A 15,896-nucleotide genomic window follows, 5' to 3' on the forward strand; every position below is an offset into this window, starting at 1 on the left:
CTGTTTAGCTTCAAGCAAATACTACATTATGTACACTTGGACTTGAGCAGTATTGGGAAAACTCTTCGTCTTTACACTCGTCTTTGTAGTTCTGGCCATAGCAGAGCAAAAGTCTGGCTTCTGCTGGAGCCTCCCGTCATGTGTGTGTCCATGGTCAGGCAGTGTCCCGAGTGAGACCAAGTGTCTTTTAACTAACACCAGTCAGAGAGGCAGAAGAGAAGAAGACATGGGTGGACTACAGCAGTGCAATAGTTCCTCCTTCCGTCTATCATTTCCCCTCACTTTAGCAAGGGAACGTCAATAAGACAAGTATGTAACAAGTAATGATCAATCTTCCTTCATTTCCCCTCACAAATTGCATTTAAATGGGGGTGTCAAGTTCGACCGACTCCACTGATGATTTGCTGCCATGTGTCATTGCGAGTCATTGATAACATTCAGTATCATAATGGCATTGTGTTATGTATGTATGTATGTATGTATGACACAGTTATAAAGGTCAGTTACCTTGTGTAAAGTGTGGGTGTGTGTGTGGGGGTGGGGGGCCTCCTGCCTCCTGTTACGCCCTGAATCCAGTCACGAGCATTTCACTAAGCATGTCTTTATTCTGTGAACGCAGGACGGCCTTCAGTAATGTTGGAGCTCTGCGGCTGAATTAGAACAATGCTGAAAGGGCTCATATAATATAGAACACTCACATATATACAATAAGGCCTAGAGGAGTGAGTGTGTGCTAGTATAGACTGTACAAGTCGGTTTGAAGTGGAACCTTTTCACCATGACAAAGCTAAACTCGAACAGCGACGCGAGTATGGCTGTAAGCTCATTTAGAATCGTACAGATTCTCTTAAATGCACATGGCTTTTTGTGGTGAAATATTTGCCAAGTATTTCATTTTAAAACAAAGCTGGAACGAAAGAAAATGCAAAGACCAGACACAGAAACAGACAAATCATGTTACCAAATGTATAAAAATGTTCTGTATATACAACATTTATATGTCAGAAATAATCACAAATAGCAGAAAGTAACAGCTGTGTTTATTTTGTGAAGATATTCTGTAGGCTGAGGAGCAATCGGACAGAAACGAGCTTATCCAGCAGCAAGCTGTGGAAACAACTCCTTTTCTCATGTATACTCTGTTTCCACTCTAAGCTGACAGCTATCCTGAAAATGTCAGTTTCTACACCGCAAGGTGCAATTTGCACCCATTTATCTATTAATGTAAATCAAGAGATTTCTACCCTGTTAACCTTATTAATTATACTATGACCTTCCTTCCCTTGTTTATAGTCAAATCAAACTGTCATCCTTATTTCTTTGTTATGGCATGATGAATACAGGAACAGGCAATATTTTCCATTTATATCTTGTCAAAAGGTAATTATTTTCCGTCCACTCTGAAAGCATAGTTACAATTTGTATTCCCATTTGTGAAAACTAAAAGTTGTTTTAATCTGGCTTTTCATTTGAACCACGAGCAGGTGAGGAACAGTTGAAAAGCAGCAGGAGAAAAAGGAGAAGTGGAAGATCCTTCTCATCACATCATCTGAAGAACATTGTCGTTACTGAGATTTCCTCCAAGCATTCATCATATTCATAATTAATAGAAAATCTGGTCAGTCCACATCAGTTGAAACTGGCTACAACTGACGAGTGTTTCAATAGGAATCTCAGAAGATAAGGAATGATTAAACCTTTCTATCATTCACCAGCATCTCCCTGGTCCTTCTGTGAAATGTTTTGCATATTTAAATAATTTAATACAAAGACTAAAGCTCTTTTTTTTTTTCCAGTTCTCTACATGCAGTTCTGGGGCCCTGAAATATGATTACAAAAGCCCATGGGTAGTGCTGCTTTTTCATTAAGTCACAACAAAACTGTCTTTCAAAATGTCTGTCTTGTAAAGCGCCATTACTGAAGCTTTAGTTTTGCAAGTCTGCTTTGATAAAGTGCAGAACTTCATAACAGACTTTCCCTTCCTCTAACTTCTTTTCAAAACCTCTTGAACTTGCAGCCAAAAATTTCAGGAGAAAATTTCAGATGAATGAAATGCTGCCTGAAGAGAGACAGATTGTGAAGGCGCTAAATCCCTGGCTGAGGCTCAATTCCCCCGGTTTCTGTGACAGGGACCAGCACCAAAGTTTGTATATTAAAAGTTTTCTGAGAAACAACAGTGAATCAACAAAAGAAAAAAAAAATAAATAAAGAGAGAAAGGGACTCGTACAAGCTCACAACTCTGCTTGTAACGCTATCTGAGCTATTTGAAGTAATCCTGTATATTCTTTTCCCTCATGTTTGTACAGTTTATATAGTTTTCTTTGACACATTTACCACACAATAACTGGTGCCATGTTAATTACCTTTGGGTGAAGGGATAACATGCAAAATGAGCTTAAAGGCAAAGTCTTCTTAAATAACCCTCATATGTACTTCATATACAGTAACATTATAGAGGTAACACACGTGACTTGTCAATCTTCAAAATATACTAACAAGCCTTTTAGGTGCAAATACTGAGAGCTCAAAACAAACACAGCTGCTATTGAAGCCACAATAAACAAAGACACGCAATGCATTTCTTCTCTAAGACAGTCCCATAATGTATTTTTGTGAGTTCAGTAATCACATTCAAGTTGGCTGTGATCTAGGAGCACATATATGCCTGACTTGAAAAGTTTATGATTTGTCCATAACTTACAGACACACTGTAGGCCTATGTACAGTACGTCTACATAAAGCGCCCCCGTAAGCCAGTCAATGCTCCTCTGAAACCAGCACTGACATCTCCTGCAGCTACCACAGCCTTGCAGGACGATAGAAATGACAAGGGAAGGTCTGAGTTAAAGGGTCAGGGGTCATATGGGGGCATGTAAGCCCAGAAAATGGCAACCAATCCTGAGTTAGCGGGAGTCTGCTAAAATACGCACCACTGAAGGCACTTTTTAAACAACAGTGCTTCTGTTCTAAGTAATTCAAGTTCAAGAAAGAATAAACCAGGGCCCTCCGTGCAAGAAGGACTTTCATATCTGTGTTCTTCTTTTCTTTTTTTTTTTCCTTTTGTTCCCCTCAGACAAAGCAAGCAGCTCAACCTAAAGCTTCTGCAGAGAGGCAGGCGGGGGCTGACAGCGAGGGAAAAGTGAAAACCCTCAGGAGTAGGGAACGGCTCGAATTGAAGGGGAGTGGGGACAAAAAAAGCTACACAAACTAAGAGGAAAAACAAAATCTGACTACTAAAATCTAAACTAAAAACCTACATCTAGCATAAAACCTAAAATGAAACAAAAGCAAAATAGTTTGAAAATACAAACTATGAGAAGCCTGCAGTTCAGAGCTTCCGTTTCAGTCTTAGAGCAGGAGACGATTGAGAAGAGCACCTGAAAGTGACTCACGGCACCGGTCCTCTGTGGTGGGTAATTTGATTGGTTGGTTGGTCAGTGTGAACATGTCATTGTTAACGTGTGTTCAATAAGGGTGTAATAGCCCCATGTGTTAGAGGGACAGAGCATGGCAGGCCAGCTGACGGGACGAGGGTGTGTGTGTGTGTGCATGTGGGACTGGGCAGATTTAATCATCGTCCCCTCCTCCGTACATGTCGGCCAGCTTCTTGAAACGGGGGCCCCAGTCGTTGAGGTAGTCATAGTCCTGGTCCCCCGTGCTGGAGGAGTTGAGTGAGCTGACGGAGCCGGCGGTAGAGCCGCTGCCCTCGTAGTCGAAAACCAGCAGGGAGTCATACGGAGGAGCTGTGGGGTCGTTGTCTGCTGCTCTCAGACCCTGAACAGGACAGAGGAGGAAGGGTGGTGGTCAGTACTCACATGCCTGCAGTGGAAAACATGATCAGTGATGGAACAGCAAGTTGTTGGAAGTCAACTCAGCAATTCAGTATTGTACTCACAAAAGTCAGATTTAAAAAAGGACACGTCAAAATTGACGCAGGCAGAGAAATGACACCACTGTGACATCATCAGGGTTATCATCTCAGAAGAAATTATCCACCCACGTCTCATTTAAATGTAAATTTAGCTTATTTTGTTGTTTTCCTGATGTTGAACAATATGTGAAACTTCTTTGTAATTCGACTAACAAAAAGGCTTTTAAGACATTGGCTCTTTGTTACTGTTTTATTTGTATACTATCCCCTGTATACTTATTTTTTGCATTTTTAATAAATAGTACAAACTGTTCTTTATGGAGATGTGCAGCATAACTGGCTGATTAAACACTGCAGGCTTCATGGGGCAACTTCCTATGGTAAAGCTCAGTAGGCCTAAATTATCATAACCTTTATTTAATCAGGTAGTCTCATTGAGATCAGGATCTCTTTTGCAAGAGAGACCTGAGTACAGCAGAGGAAATAGAAGAGAGATAAGACACAACAAAACATCTGAAACAATCACACACATCTCTAAAAACGTCCTAAATGAATTCTGTACTACATGTAGGGTGAACTTTTAAGCACGAAACCTTCCCTTTAACACACCAAGAGTCACTATGCCTGCATAAATGAGGGTGTTTGATGTATAAAAATACACATGTAACGGGATGCATTGGCTAGTTCTTGTTTCTGACTTTGATTTATAAGTGTGTGATCAAACTCTATCCATCAATATTTTGTTACTGTTTCATGAATAAGATGTGAAGAGGTCTGTATGTTTTCTGCCGGAGCTCAAACCTGCACTTGTTTCTTAGAATGACAAATGAGGGCCATTGACCTGAAGGTTAGGCAGGTGAAGAGAATGGACTTCATCCACTTTACTGGAATACAGAGAGATGCTACGGATAGAAACCTAAAAAGCCTCAACCCCCAGGGGTGCAGTGCGTGGCAGGAACACCATGTGTTTGCTGTGTTTGTGTTTTACCAGACTGCTGGAGCGGGATCAGGTGAGTACATGTGTGTTTGTGTGTGACAGAGAGAGAGAGAGAGAGAGAGACACACACAGCGAGAGAGAAGGACACACACACAGTGAGAGAGAGAGAGAGAGAGAGAGTCAAGGCTGGATGGATCAAAGCTGAACAGCTGCCAACACCTCTCGAGTGTGAACGTGTTGTCGCGAGTCTGTCAATCAGCATTTTCTCGCATCAGTGTGCCAACGCTGTGTGTGTGTGTGTGTGTGTGGGTGGCAGTGTATGGGTGTGTGCTTGTGTGTGCCTGAATAAAGCTGGCACGGTGAGAGCAGCTGTAAAGTAAAACAAAACTCTACGTTGTTTCCATCGCCATAGTGGAGTTTACATATTGAACAGCATCCAGAAATGAGTAATCACATTAAATGTCAGATCGACGGAAAGTGAAAGTGAGAGGCCAGAACGCTGTGAGAGAAACAATCTAATGACGGCTGAGCTCTTGTGCATGCGAGATGTAGCGCGCGTGTCTTTTGTGAGTGTGTATTCACCTCGTGGATGAAGTCCCCGATGTCTCCAGGGTGGGGCACGACAGGTCTGATTGGGTACTGGGACTCGGGGATGATGGGACGTTCATCCACCCTGCGGACGCCAGGCGGCTTGCTGATGATGTGCTCCAAGGAGTCAGGCTGCTGCAGCTGGCTCAGGTCGTAGTCCTACACAAACACAGGGGCGTACAGATGTAAGTAGGCACGGGAGGTCAACATAGAAAGCATGCGTGTATGGGCGTGTGTCTCTCAGGATCTCACCTGGTCCTCTTCTCCTCCTCCCTCTTCATCATATTTGAGGATGTTGTCTCTGACATCATCTTCAGGGTCAATAAGCAGCTGCTTGGTCTGCCTCTCCTTCTCTCTGCGTTTGATCCACACCACGAACAACAGCACCATGCCTGCACCGACACACACATGAACATGATGAAACTTCAGGTTTAAACTGCAATAATCTGCATGGCTAAACAAAACAGACAACATCAGGAAATACTTTATCCACGTCATTAACAAGACTAAGACTACAGCCATGCTAACGGCTCTGTGAGGCTGTACTTAGACATAGTGGTGCTAAATGCTAAAGTCAGAATGCTAACATGCTGATCTTAAGCTGGCATATGTTTACCATACACCATCTTAGTTTAGCATGTTAGCATGGCCACATGCTAATTAGCACAAAGTACAGTATAAGAATAGCTGAGGCTGATGGTGAAGTCATTAATACTGCAGATATTTTGACCTGATGATAGCACTAGAGGAAAAAATCAGGGGATCACCAAACGTATTACAATTTATCCTGATGGGGATAGAATTTCACAGCAATCCACCCTCGTAGTTGTTGTTTGGTGCCATTTCCCTTACGCCTCCTCGAGTCTTTCTTTTCTTTTTAGCATTGTTTTATTTATTATTATTATCTAACTTCACTTTTTGTGCCTTTGTTGTCTTTTATGTATCTTCCATGTGTGTTTTTTTGTCTTCCTTGAGAGAGAACTTTCAAAACTTAATGGGCTCTACTTGGTCAAATAAGCATAAAAACAAATAAACCAATAAATGTGGTTCCTTCAAAAACTTGTATTGGTTGTAGTAGCAATAATGAAAACAATGAATCATTCAGATACAATATAACATTTTAAAATATGTTGGAAAAATCCGACCGCTGCGGGTTAATTTGCCTATCAGACTTGTCTATACGTATGAACTATGCAGCAAAGTAAGCCAGTGGCATGAATCACTGGCAAGACAGAGAGCAGTAGATATTTACCCTACCAGGGAAAGAAGACAAAAACCTCCTTGTCAAGAGATGCTGGAGAGGATTCCAGCAGTCGGGGCTTTAATCCATTATACAAACTATTGTTCGTGTTGTTGTAGCCTGGTGAATGTTTAATGACTCCACCCTGAACTGCACTTTTTGGACAGAAAGGCAAATGACAGCCAGTCACGAGAAGCTTAAACCTTTTATGTTGTATATATGTACGTGCACGTCTGAGAGTAGTGAGGTGTCAGTGGGTGAATGCGATATGAACAGCCGACACTCACTGAGCAGTATGATGATGCAGATGAGGATGGAGATGATGGCCCCAGTTCCCAGGCCAGCAGCTGCCACGGCCCCGAGAGTGGTGCAGTCTCCGTTTTCATCGCAGGGACACACCTTCACTTTGATGACGGACCTGTTGGACAACGGAGGGTTCCCGGAGTCCGACACAATTACTGGGACCTCATACACCCCCGGCTCTAAGTATACCTGGTATCGCAGCCCTAGACGAGCGTAATCACCTGTGAAGAGGTGAGAATGAAGAGGACAGAGGAAAGTTACTAGATGCAAAATCATCACATGTTTCAATATAAAACTTGAATGATTTCCTACCTGGTGTAAAAATGACAATCAATTTTCAATAGTTATTTCAGACCAAACTTCAGACCAGGCAATATAGTTGAAATCAATATCACGGTATCAATTACAATGTTTTTTCATTATCACGATATGGCAAATGTATCCAAAATTACATGTAAAATAGGACAATTGTTGTTTAACACAATTAACAGCATCCCACTACTGTGCATCACACAACTCAAAAACCCCATCAACTAATTTTGTTGGTTTTAAATTAAATTTGCTTGAAATCATGAATTATTTCCCAGTACTATTTCCATATTTAATTATTTTTAGTATAGTGTACAGTATAGTACACATGGGCAAGACAGATGTAAGGAGCTTTATGATAAAACATCTGATGAGATGTTGGTCACAGTCACTTTATAAAATAATTGATAAAGTTTGGTAATAAATGGTGGGATAATTCTCCTATATGTTTTGCCAAACATTTGTTGTTCTACGCTGACACCTCCTCACCACTGATCCGAGAAATCGTCCAGTTGCGTCGGATGCTGGTGGGGAAGTTGGGCAGCTCGAAGACAAAAGGTCCAGCGTTGGGGTCTGTGTCGGCGTCAGCGGCAGTGATGTTGACACCGTGGACGTTCTTGTTTATCCGCTCACAGATCTGAGACTCCCTGGGTATGAGCGCCGGGGGGTTGTCATTAATATCTATCAGATATATCTGCAGCGTGCCCGTGCCGCTGGCTGCAGGAGAGCCTGGGAGCAGAGAGAGAAAATAGTATCGTGATGGGAAGAAAAGATGACAAGAGAAGATGTGTGAAAGGGACGATTGAGAGGGAAGAGAGACGGGAGTTTAAGGCCAATGGAGGGGTGGCAAATAATGAAAGAGAATAAAAAGAAAGATGACAAAAAGACAAGAGAAGAGGTGAAAGGAACACTGTTTACTCACAATGGGGATGTCAGAGGTAGGGATGCTGTTAAGTTGGAGGATAATTTCTGCCCTTGACAGAAATACTTTTGACAGTTATGCTTTCCAGCTCCTCTTTCAGCCTTGCAGCCAAATCAAACCCATCAGAGTCGATCCAGATGCAGACACAGCATATCCAATCGCCCAGAGGGGGCTTAGGTACAATAATGATGACTGTAACACAATCAAACAAGTCCTTGTCTGTGTGTATTTACACAATACCAGGAGAGCCATCCATGATTTTGTAGATGAAGGCACTTCTGCCTGCCATATCAACAATGTGTTTCTGAAAGGCAGGTGAAGGGGGCATTCTCAGTGTGGTGCACACGGTCCTCCATTCTCACATACACACTTTCTCATCACTTAAGTACACTTGTAAATGCACATACTGCATGCCTATATGCTTTAGTGTTAAGAGGATATCTCCACTGCATGCTTAGATACATACATATAAAAATGACTCCCTGCTCACGGATAAGCACTCTTGAAACTTCACTCAATTTTCCATGACCCTTAGGAAGATCTCCAAAGTTCTTAATTGTTACACTGTTTCCTGAGCAAATAAAGCCACATGAAAGCAGTAGTGATTTCCCCATATTGACTATAGCAGCCTACCATATAGTGTATTTTATTTAGAGACAATATACATTCATTAACTCAAATTTTCTACCATGGAAATGTGTCAGATTTAGCCAAACAGATCATTTTTGTCTGGTTGAAGTTCGTGGACTCACTGCGTTAAACCTGCAGTCATTTAGCCCCCTTTTTTAAAATAATAGTTCAATTTGTAACTAAATGTGATCAAATTGCCCTATAAGTGTAACTGACTATATTCACTTAAGCAATCTGTTGAACACTCACTGGTGGTATCATTAGATAGGCTTTTTCTATCCACTTATAATTTTAGCAACAATCTTTTTATTATAGACTTATTATACATACAGATGTGCAGATAATTAGGTAGATAAATTAGCTAATTCGGCAGCTATTAAAGTTGTGATATTATAGATTTTAAACCAGTGTTGAATCAGTTGTAAGTCTGTGGAAATTGTTATGACAAATTTGGTCTGATGCTACTGTAAGCAGCCATTGCAGGTGCTGGTTCACTACAATATTGTCAGCTTTGGACTGTAATAACATGCGCTGATGCACACACACACACACACACACACACACACACACACACACACACACACACACACACACACACACACACACACACACACAGACACACACCTCATCTGCAGACACAATCCTGAAGCCCTTTGCATTGATTGAACAGAATAACAGACCATCAGTGACAGCATTTATAGAGAATTGGGAGTTAAGAATAGACACTTTAAAGAATCAGACAGCGAGATAGCAGAGCGGGGAGAAGAATGCATGAATGTGTATGTGTGGTATGAAAATGTGGCACAGAGAAATCTGAAGAAAAAAAAAAGAAGAAGAGCGCTTAGCAGTATAAAGCTCAGGGCTGTTTATTGAGTGTGTGTCAGGGGGTGACGACCCTTAGCTGCCTCCAATTACGAGTCATTTCCCCGGCATGCCCCACTGGATGAGCCATTGGATGGAATCAAGCGACCCCAGGGCCCATCTCTAGGATGAGATAAGGGCGCTGTAATTTACAAAGATTTATGCAAAGCTGACAGATCTGCCAATTAAACATGGCAACAGAGCAAGACATTAGCCAAAAGAACAGTGAGACACACTTAAACACAGGGACTGTAAGTGAGTCCGTTGACAGTTTGAGCTCTGTGTTATTGGTAATACTACAAGTAATATCGTAGATTACTACATAAACTTTAATTTATTTAAAAGATTTATCAAGTGATCAGTGATCTCGTAGAGTTTCAGCTGGAGTTTCAGCTAGAGTTTCAGAAAAAAATACATAACTGAAAAGTAGTCTGGGTTAAGACCAGGTTTAAGGTTTCATAGTCTAGAGATGAATAAAATAGATGAGATAAATATAATTCACTTGTTTCTCTTAATAGTCTAGTTTTGTCAGAACTATTAACATAAAAAGTGAACAACAGCTGCCAAATTATGTACAGTGGTAGCACTCAAAAGTGTCTAGTTCTCAATCTAGTAATCATTGCATTCTTCTCATTCTGACAACACATTACTTTATAGTTATACTATAATTACATCACGGCCTATATTATGATTATATCATATCCCTTAGGTTATATAATAATGTTATTTTTAACCAACAGCTTCTGAAAGCTTTAAATACATGTAAACATTTGACTTGATTGTCACTATTTAAATATTATCCAACAATCATATCATGAGGGGTTCCTTGCACACATGTTAAAAGCATACATACTTAATGTACAGTATTAAATGCAAATCAAACAGATGTACATACTGAACCAACAACACATGTGGTTCATAAACACACAGACACACACACACACACACACACACACACACACACACACACACACACACACACACACACACACACACACACACACACACAGAGGCTTTCCCATTCTGTTGCTTTGTTAATCCCAGTCATGTATGGGGGACATGTGGAAGCAGCTTGCCACAGCTGATAGGAGAATTATGTGGGTTTTAACCAGCTAAATAAATAATTATGTTTGTGTAAATTCCTCAAAAGGATTTGTATTAACTCCTTTTTTGATGGTGGCTCAGAGATGTGAGGAATGGTGAAAAGACTTGTAGCAAGCCTACCATATGTTCTTTGAAGAGCACAAACACATAAACAACACCATAGGTGTCGAAAGAGGAAAACTGTGTGCAGACGGGTCTGAGGCAGTCAGATTGTGTCGGGGGGAGACATAAAACTATGGTAGCAATACAAGTGTACTTCTCACCATGCCGTCACCACCTCTTCATGTCCCATCCCACTATCCTTAATGTCTCATAGGACTTCTTACCATAATCCCTCTCATGTTATGACGGCTGGCACTCCAACGACACCCAAATAGTCAGACTGATGACAAACATGCAATAACACACGTGACTTGAACTGCTGGCTTCTCATCTTTTGGACTTGCCACAGTTCTATTACCAGCAGTAATATGCCTGCCTAAACTGTGCACTTTACAGAGGTCAGGTGGAGAAAAAAAAGTTTCTAAAGGGCTTATAGGTTCTTCAAGAAAATAGGTAACGTATTGAAAGACGTCCAGGAAATGACAGGGAAAGAAAAAAGAGGGGAGTAAATGAGATGTTTGTGAAGTCCAAACAACAGGAGAGAGTCAACTGCTAATCCCGCTGCCACTTCCCATCAGCACAGCAGGTTACCCGTCATGGTGTCTAACATTGTCAATCATCGCAAAAAATAATGTACAGAAACGCACTCGTATGCCCACATAAATGTGTTTCAAATGAGTGGATTCTTCAGACACGTTCACACCTATAAATACACCAATGTTTCAAAGCCAGCTCAATTTAAGGTGCACTGCACGTCACTGATAAGGCAATTTGGGAGAGGGAAAAAGCATTCCCCTTTTACTTGAGAAAAGGCACTCACTTCCACTTGAGAAAAAGTGAACTTATTTGTTTGCTGTGATTGAGTTTGTGCTCGGTTAAACTTGAGTTTCAACTTTGAGGCAGAACAAATATATATGCCACATTGTGAGAAAGGGAAGGAGAAGGCAGTCATGGACAGACGATAAGAAGGAGAAGAGGATCAAGAGTGTGACCAGTTGTGTGAATCCGGGATTTTCTCTAACTTTAACCCAGCTGCACTGCACTTGAATGCTGCAGAGCTTCCACGTCTTTCTATCCCCCTAAATCCACACAAATGTCTTCATTTTTATTAAGCAACCTTTTTGAAGTTTTTCACTCTAAACTGTATTTACCTACACATTGGACCATCTTCAACAATCATTCAAATTCTCAACATCCCAAGCATTCAACTCCAGCTCCACTGGAATCAACAGTGAGTGCCTTGCTCAAGGACACTTGAGACTATGTTTGAGGGGTTGCACTCATTTTCTCATCCTACATGTCCACAGTTGGGTTTGGGGCTTTAACAGGTGCATCATAAGCTCGATGTAGGCCATGTGAAAGAGCTTTAAAATTACTGAAAGCAAGATTCAGGGTGCTTTATTATACTGCCGTACCAGGTAATGATCTTATCAAATCTGATTCCTTTTTTGAGAATTGTTAAGAAATTGCCAGTCCTGTGAGTCCAGTACCATAATTACTGGATTTTAAAAACTAAAACTACTAGAGAGAAATCTACTAAATGATCAAAACTGCGTTTATATTCTAGGTGTTCTAGATCAGCCAACATTGTGATATATATCATGATGAGTGTACAAATGATCAATTGTAAATGAATTCAGAAAAGAGAAGGTAGCATGATAGCATCTCCATAATCAAAAACAGCAATGGCTCAAAAAAAGTTTTTTCCGCAAATCCACTAATATTTTGAATGTTATTTCAGTGTATTTTGATAGTAATTTCATTCATAAAACTTTGAACTGAATGAACTGTGCAGCAATGATAAAACATGTGGGAATGAGGACATAAATAAAAAAGTACACAGGAAGGATGAAACGTGTGTATTAAAAGAGGCTCTCACCATTGTCTGTTGCCAGGAATGTGGCTTCATATATATTGTTTTTGACGTAGACAGACTCCCGGTCGAGCATTGCTGTGGTTACGATCTGCCCATTGGTTCTGTTGATGGACAACCAGTCCGCAGGGTCGTTCAGCTTTGAATACCTAAAGACACACAAGGACAGATCGATGGAGAAGTTAGCGCTAGCGTTCCCGTGTTTACAAGCACTTGCAAATTTTCTCTTGTGTCTGTGTATACATAGATTGCCTGCACATACACACACTCACAAAATCACAACAGCCTGACCTTCACACAGTTTAATTCTTCATTGACTTCTCCTCCAGAGCCTGCAGCCTACAGTCAATTTCACCTCATTTTTCACCCCTGTGTACCAGGCATTGAAGTCAATTACCTCCCTAGTTAAGCACTGCTGCAACTGCCGGTGTGTGTTGCATGCACATATTCTAGGAAGTGTTTGCTTATGCTGGGGAAGGCTAAACTGCCTGACAGGGTTATATACATGCATGTTTTAGTGCTTGCATGTTTGCAAATGTTCCTGTGTGTGTATGGGTTAAGTGTGTATAGAGTGGAGACAGGATGATAGGATCTTGGTACTGATCGTCAAAAAGGAAAGTGGATGTGGTAGCAGGTGGCGACACTCCCTGGGATAAAGGGCAGGGAAGGAACAGGGGATCTTCTCCAGGATTGAATCCCAATCTCACTCTGATCTAACTGTTCTTGTTTCTCGGGCTTTTGTAGCTTTTGGCTCGTTCCGCACTTTCAATTCTATCTGATCTGTCTCGACCCGTGCCGCCTCACCTCATCTTGCTGTGCTTTTGTATTCATACATTTTCTTATCCCCGTCTGTATCTCCTCATCCTTGCCTCATTCCCTCTGTGATACAGAGTTCATCAACGGCTCCCCCCCTTGGCTGCAATCTCACTTTCGCGTGTGAAACATCATCTGTGGACATGTGACACGTTGAGCTTATACCACAAGGTTTCTACATAAATCCGATTTCATTTACTGAATGTCAGTTTGGGGAAAAAGGCCATGTTGTTTTGTGACATACACTTCCAGCATTTAAATCCATCAAAATTGAAATGGATTTGACCTTAACCTTGCTTTTATATTAATTGAATTGTAGTGTACTTACTGTCAATGTACAGCTCACTTGTTTATTACCATTAAATACGGCATGTGCTTTTCCACTTACATGAAGCAGAATTAAAGCCTGGAGGGGTGGGTGGTGGTAAGGAGGGGATGGGTTGGGGGGCGGGGGGTGGACAGAGAATATAATCTCTTACCTGCAGTGAGGAAGGTGGGATTTTCCCAGCAGGCAGTGGGCATGATCCCAGGCATAGCGCAGTGCGGGGAAGGGGATCACAGAGATGACATTCCCACACTCTAGACAGTTTCACACAGGCGAGCCAAGCCCACCGCCACTAACTGGCGGACTGTGAAATCGCCACCAGGACTACAGTGAGTCCATCACAGTGGGAGGGTGGGATAAAAGAGTGAGGGAAATGATCAGCAATGGGTGTGAAGCGAATGAGGGATAGGGAGAGGTGACATTCGGAAGTAGCAGCATGGCTGTATGATCTGGTTTTAATATCCTCATTAAGATTTGACTTGATACCTACTGCTATTTTGTGTCCAACTGCATCTCTATTGTCTTTGCCATGCCAAACTGACTCTCTCTGTCTGGGCTGAATGTCTTTCCAGTGGAGGGCAAACAAGCTGGTGCACGTTTTACTGTGCAGAAGGAAATTAAAGGGTCAGTTGACCAAAATACCAGGAACATTGTTCTTGGAAAAAAGCATGCTGTTGAATGTATTAAACAAATAGTTTGACATTCTGGGAAATACATTTATTCGTTTTGTTGCCAACAGTTCCTCTCGTATCTGTACGCTAAATATGAACCTAGGGTCAGAAGACAATTAGCTTAGCATTAAGATGGGGACCAGGGGTAAACAGCTAGCATCGCTCTGTCCAAAGTAAAAGAAAAAAAGCCTACCAATACCTCTAAAGCTCACTAATTAACACGACACACCTTGTTTATTTAATCCATACACAAAATTAAAAAAACAACACATAACACGTTAATTAAATGGCTTTAGAGGTGCTGGTGCTGTAGGTGGTTTCTTTTTTTTACTTCTTGACAGAGCAAGGCTAGCTGTTTCCCCTTGCTTCCAGTCTTTTTGCTAAGCTAAGCTAATTGTCTGCTGACTCCAGCTTCATATTTAGAGCACAGACATGAGAGTGGTATTGATCTTCCCATCTAACTTTCGTCAAGAAAGTGCATAACTGCCTTTCCCAAAATGCCGAACTATTCCTTTAAATATAAGCGACACAAAATAAATTCTGTTTATCTCCACTGTGTTGGGGTTGAAGCAAAAAAACTTCTCAGTTTCAATTTCAGAACCTCACCAAATATAACCAACATTATCTGCGTGGCTATGACACTACAGGAAAATTGAGAAGACCCTTTAAAATCAGGAACAGATAAAAATGCGAAAACAGAGAGTAGAAAATGGTGCAAGAGTTTTTTCTCCACAATGGCTGTAAAATACCACCTTTTCTCTCCCGGCCACACTGCGTGATAGTATATGTGACTGTGTGCTCTCTGATGATAAAAGCCATAACACAAAGGTTTGTTCACAAAGCAGTGTGCTCTGTCCAGCACCACACTTTAATTAAGTCTCCTAAACAGCCCTCAGTGCAGATGTAATGGACCTTATATGAAGCAAATGAAGTCCTGAATGAACAGTCTTTGCAGCCAAGCTAATTTCCAACACACTGAATAGACAATCCACTGCATTATTAGTTCTGTTCTGAAGGAAAACTCCAGATAAGTTAGGGGCAGAATGTGGTTGGCTTTAACAGTCTTTTTCACTTACTTCACTTTTTCTAATAGCGCTCAGTAAACTACAGGGCTACTCTGGCCATTAGAATGATGATTGTGAAAGTGCCCAGTGTTTTTGTTTACAAGTCCCAAACTGTCAACAACATTACTGTGTGCAATTGGCAGTCCCCATCACTAACTTTTTAATGAAGTGCTGCTGTATGCCAATTTTTGGTCTCCTTGGAAAGGTAACCAGTTCTTGCTTACTCTAGTGCTGTTTTAGTTTCACTATTTCTTCCTGTTTATTATTTCCAATACTTTTTCC

General features: G+C 41.3%; 1 protein-coding gene across 1 annotated transcript in view; it reads right to left on the reverse strand.

Annotated features, from left to right (window-relative positions):
- Positions 1 to 3,568: 3,568 nt before the first annotated feature.
- The window catches only part of LOC139288519 (cadherin-4-like), a 207,182-nt gene continuing 194,854 nt past the window's right edge, over positions 3,569 to 15,896 (reverse strand). Inside the window, exons 12-17 of the mRNA XM_070909829.1 lie at positions 12,748 to 12,890; positions 7,739 to 7,978; positions 6,925 to 7,161; positions 5,650 to 5,789; positions 5,392 to 5,556; positions 3,569 to 3,775 (exon numbers count right to left, since the gene is read on the reverse strand). Of these exons, the coding sequence (XP_070765930.1) occupies positions 3,569 to 3,775; positions 5,392 to 5,556; positions 5,650 to 5,789; positions 6,925 to 7,161; positions 7,739 to 7,978; positions 12,748 to 12,890 (1,132 nt within the window). The remainder of the gene's footprint in view (positions 3,776 to 5,391; positions 5,557 to 5,649; positions 5,790 to 6,924; positions 7,162 to 7,738; positions 7,979 to 12,747; positions 12,891 to 15,896) is intronic.

This window comes from Enoplosus armatus, chromosome 8, assembly GCF_043641665.1.
Source record: "Enoplosus armatus isolate fEnoArm2 chromosome 8, fEnoArm2.hap1, whole genome shotgun sequence".
In the NCBI taxonomy this organism is placed as follows: domain Eukaryota; kingdom Metazoa; phylum Chordata; class Actinopteri; order Centrarchiformes; family Enoplosidae; genus Enoplosus; species Enoplosus armatus.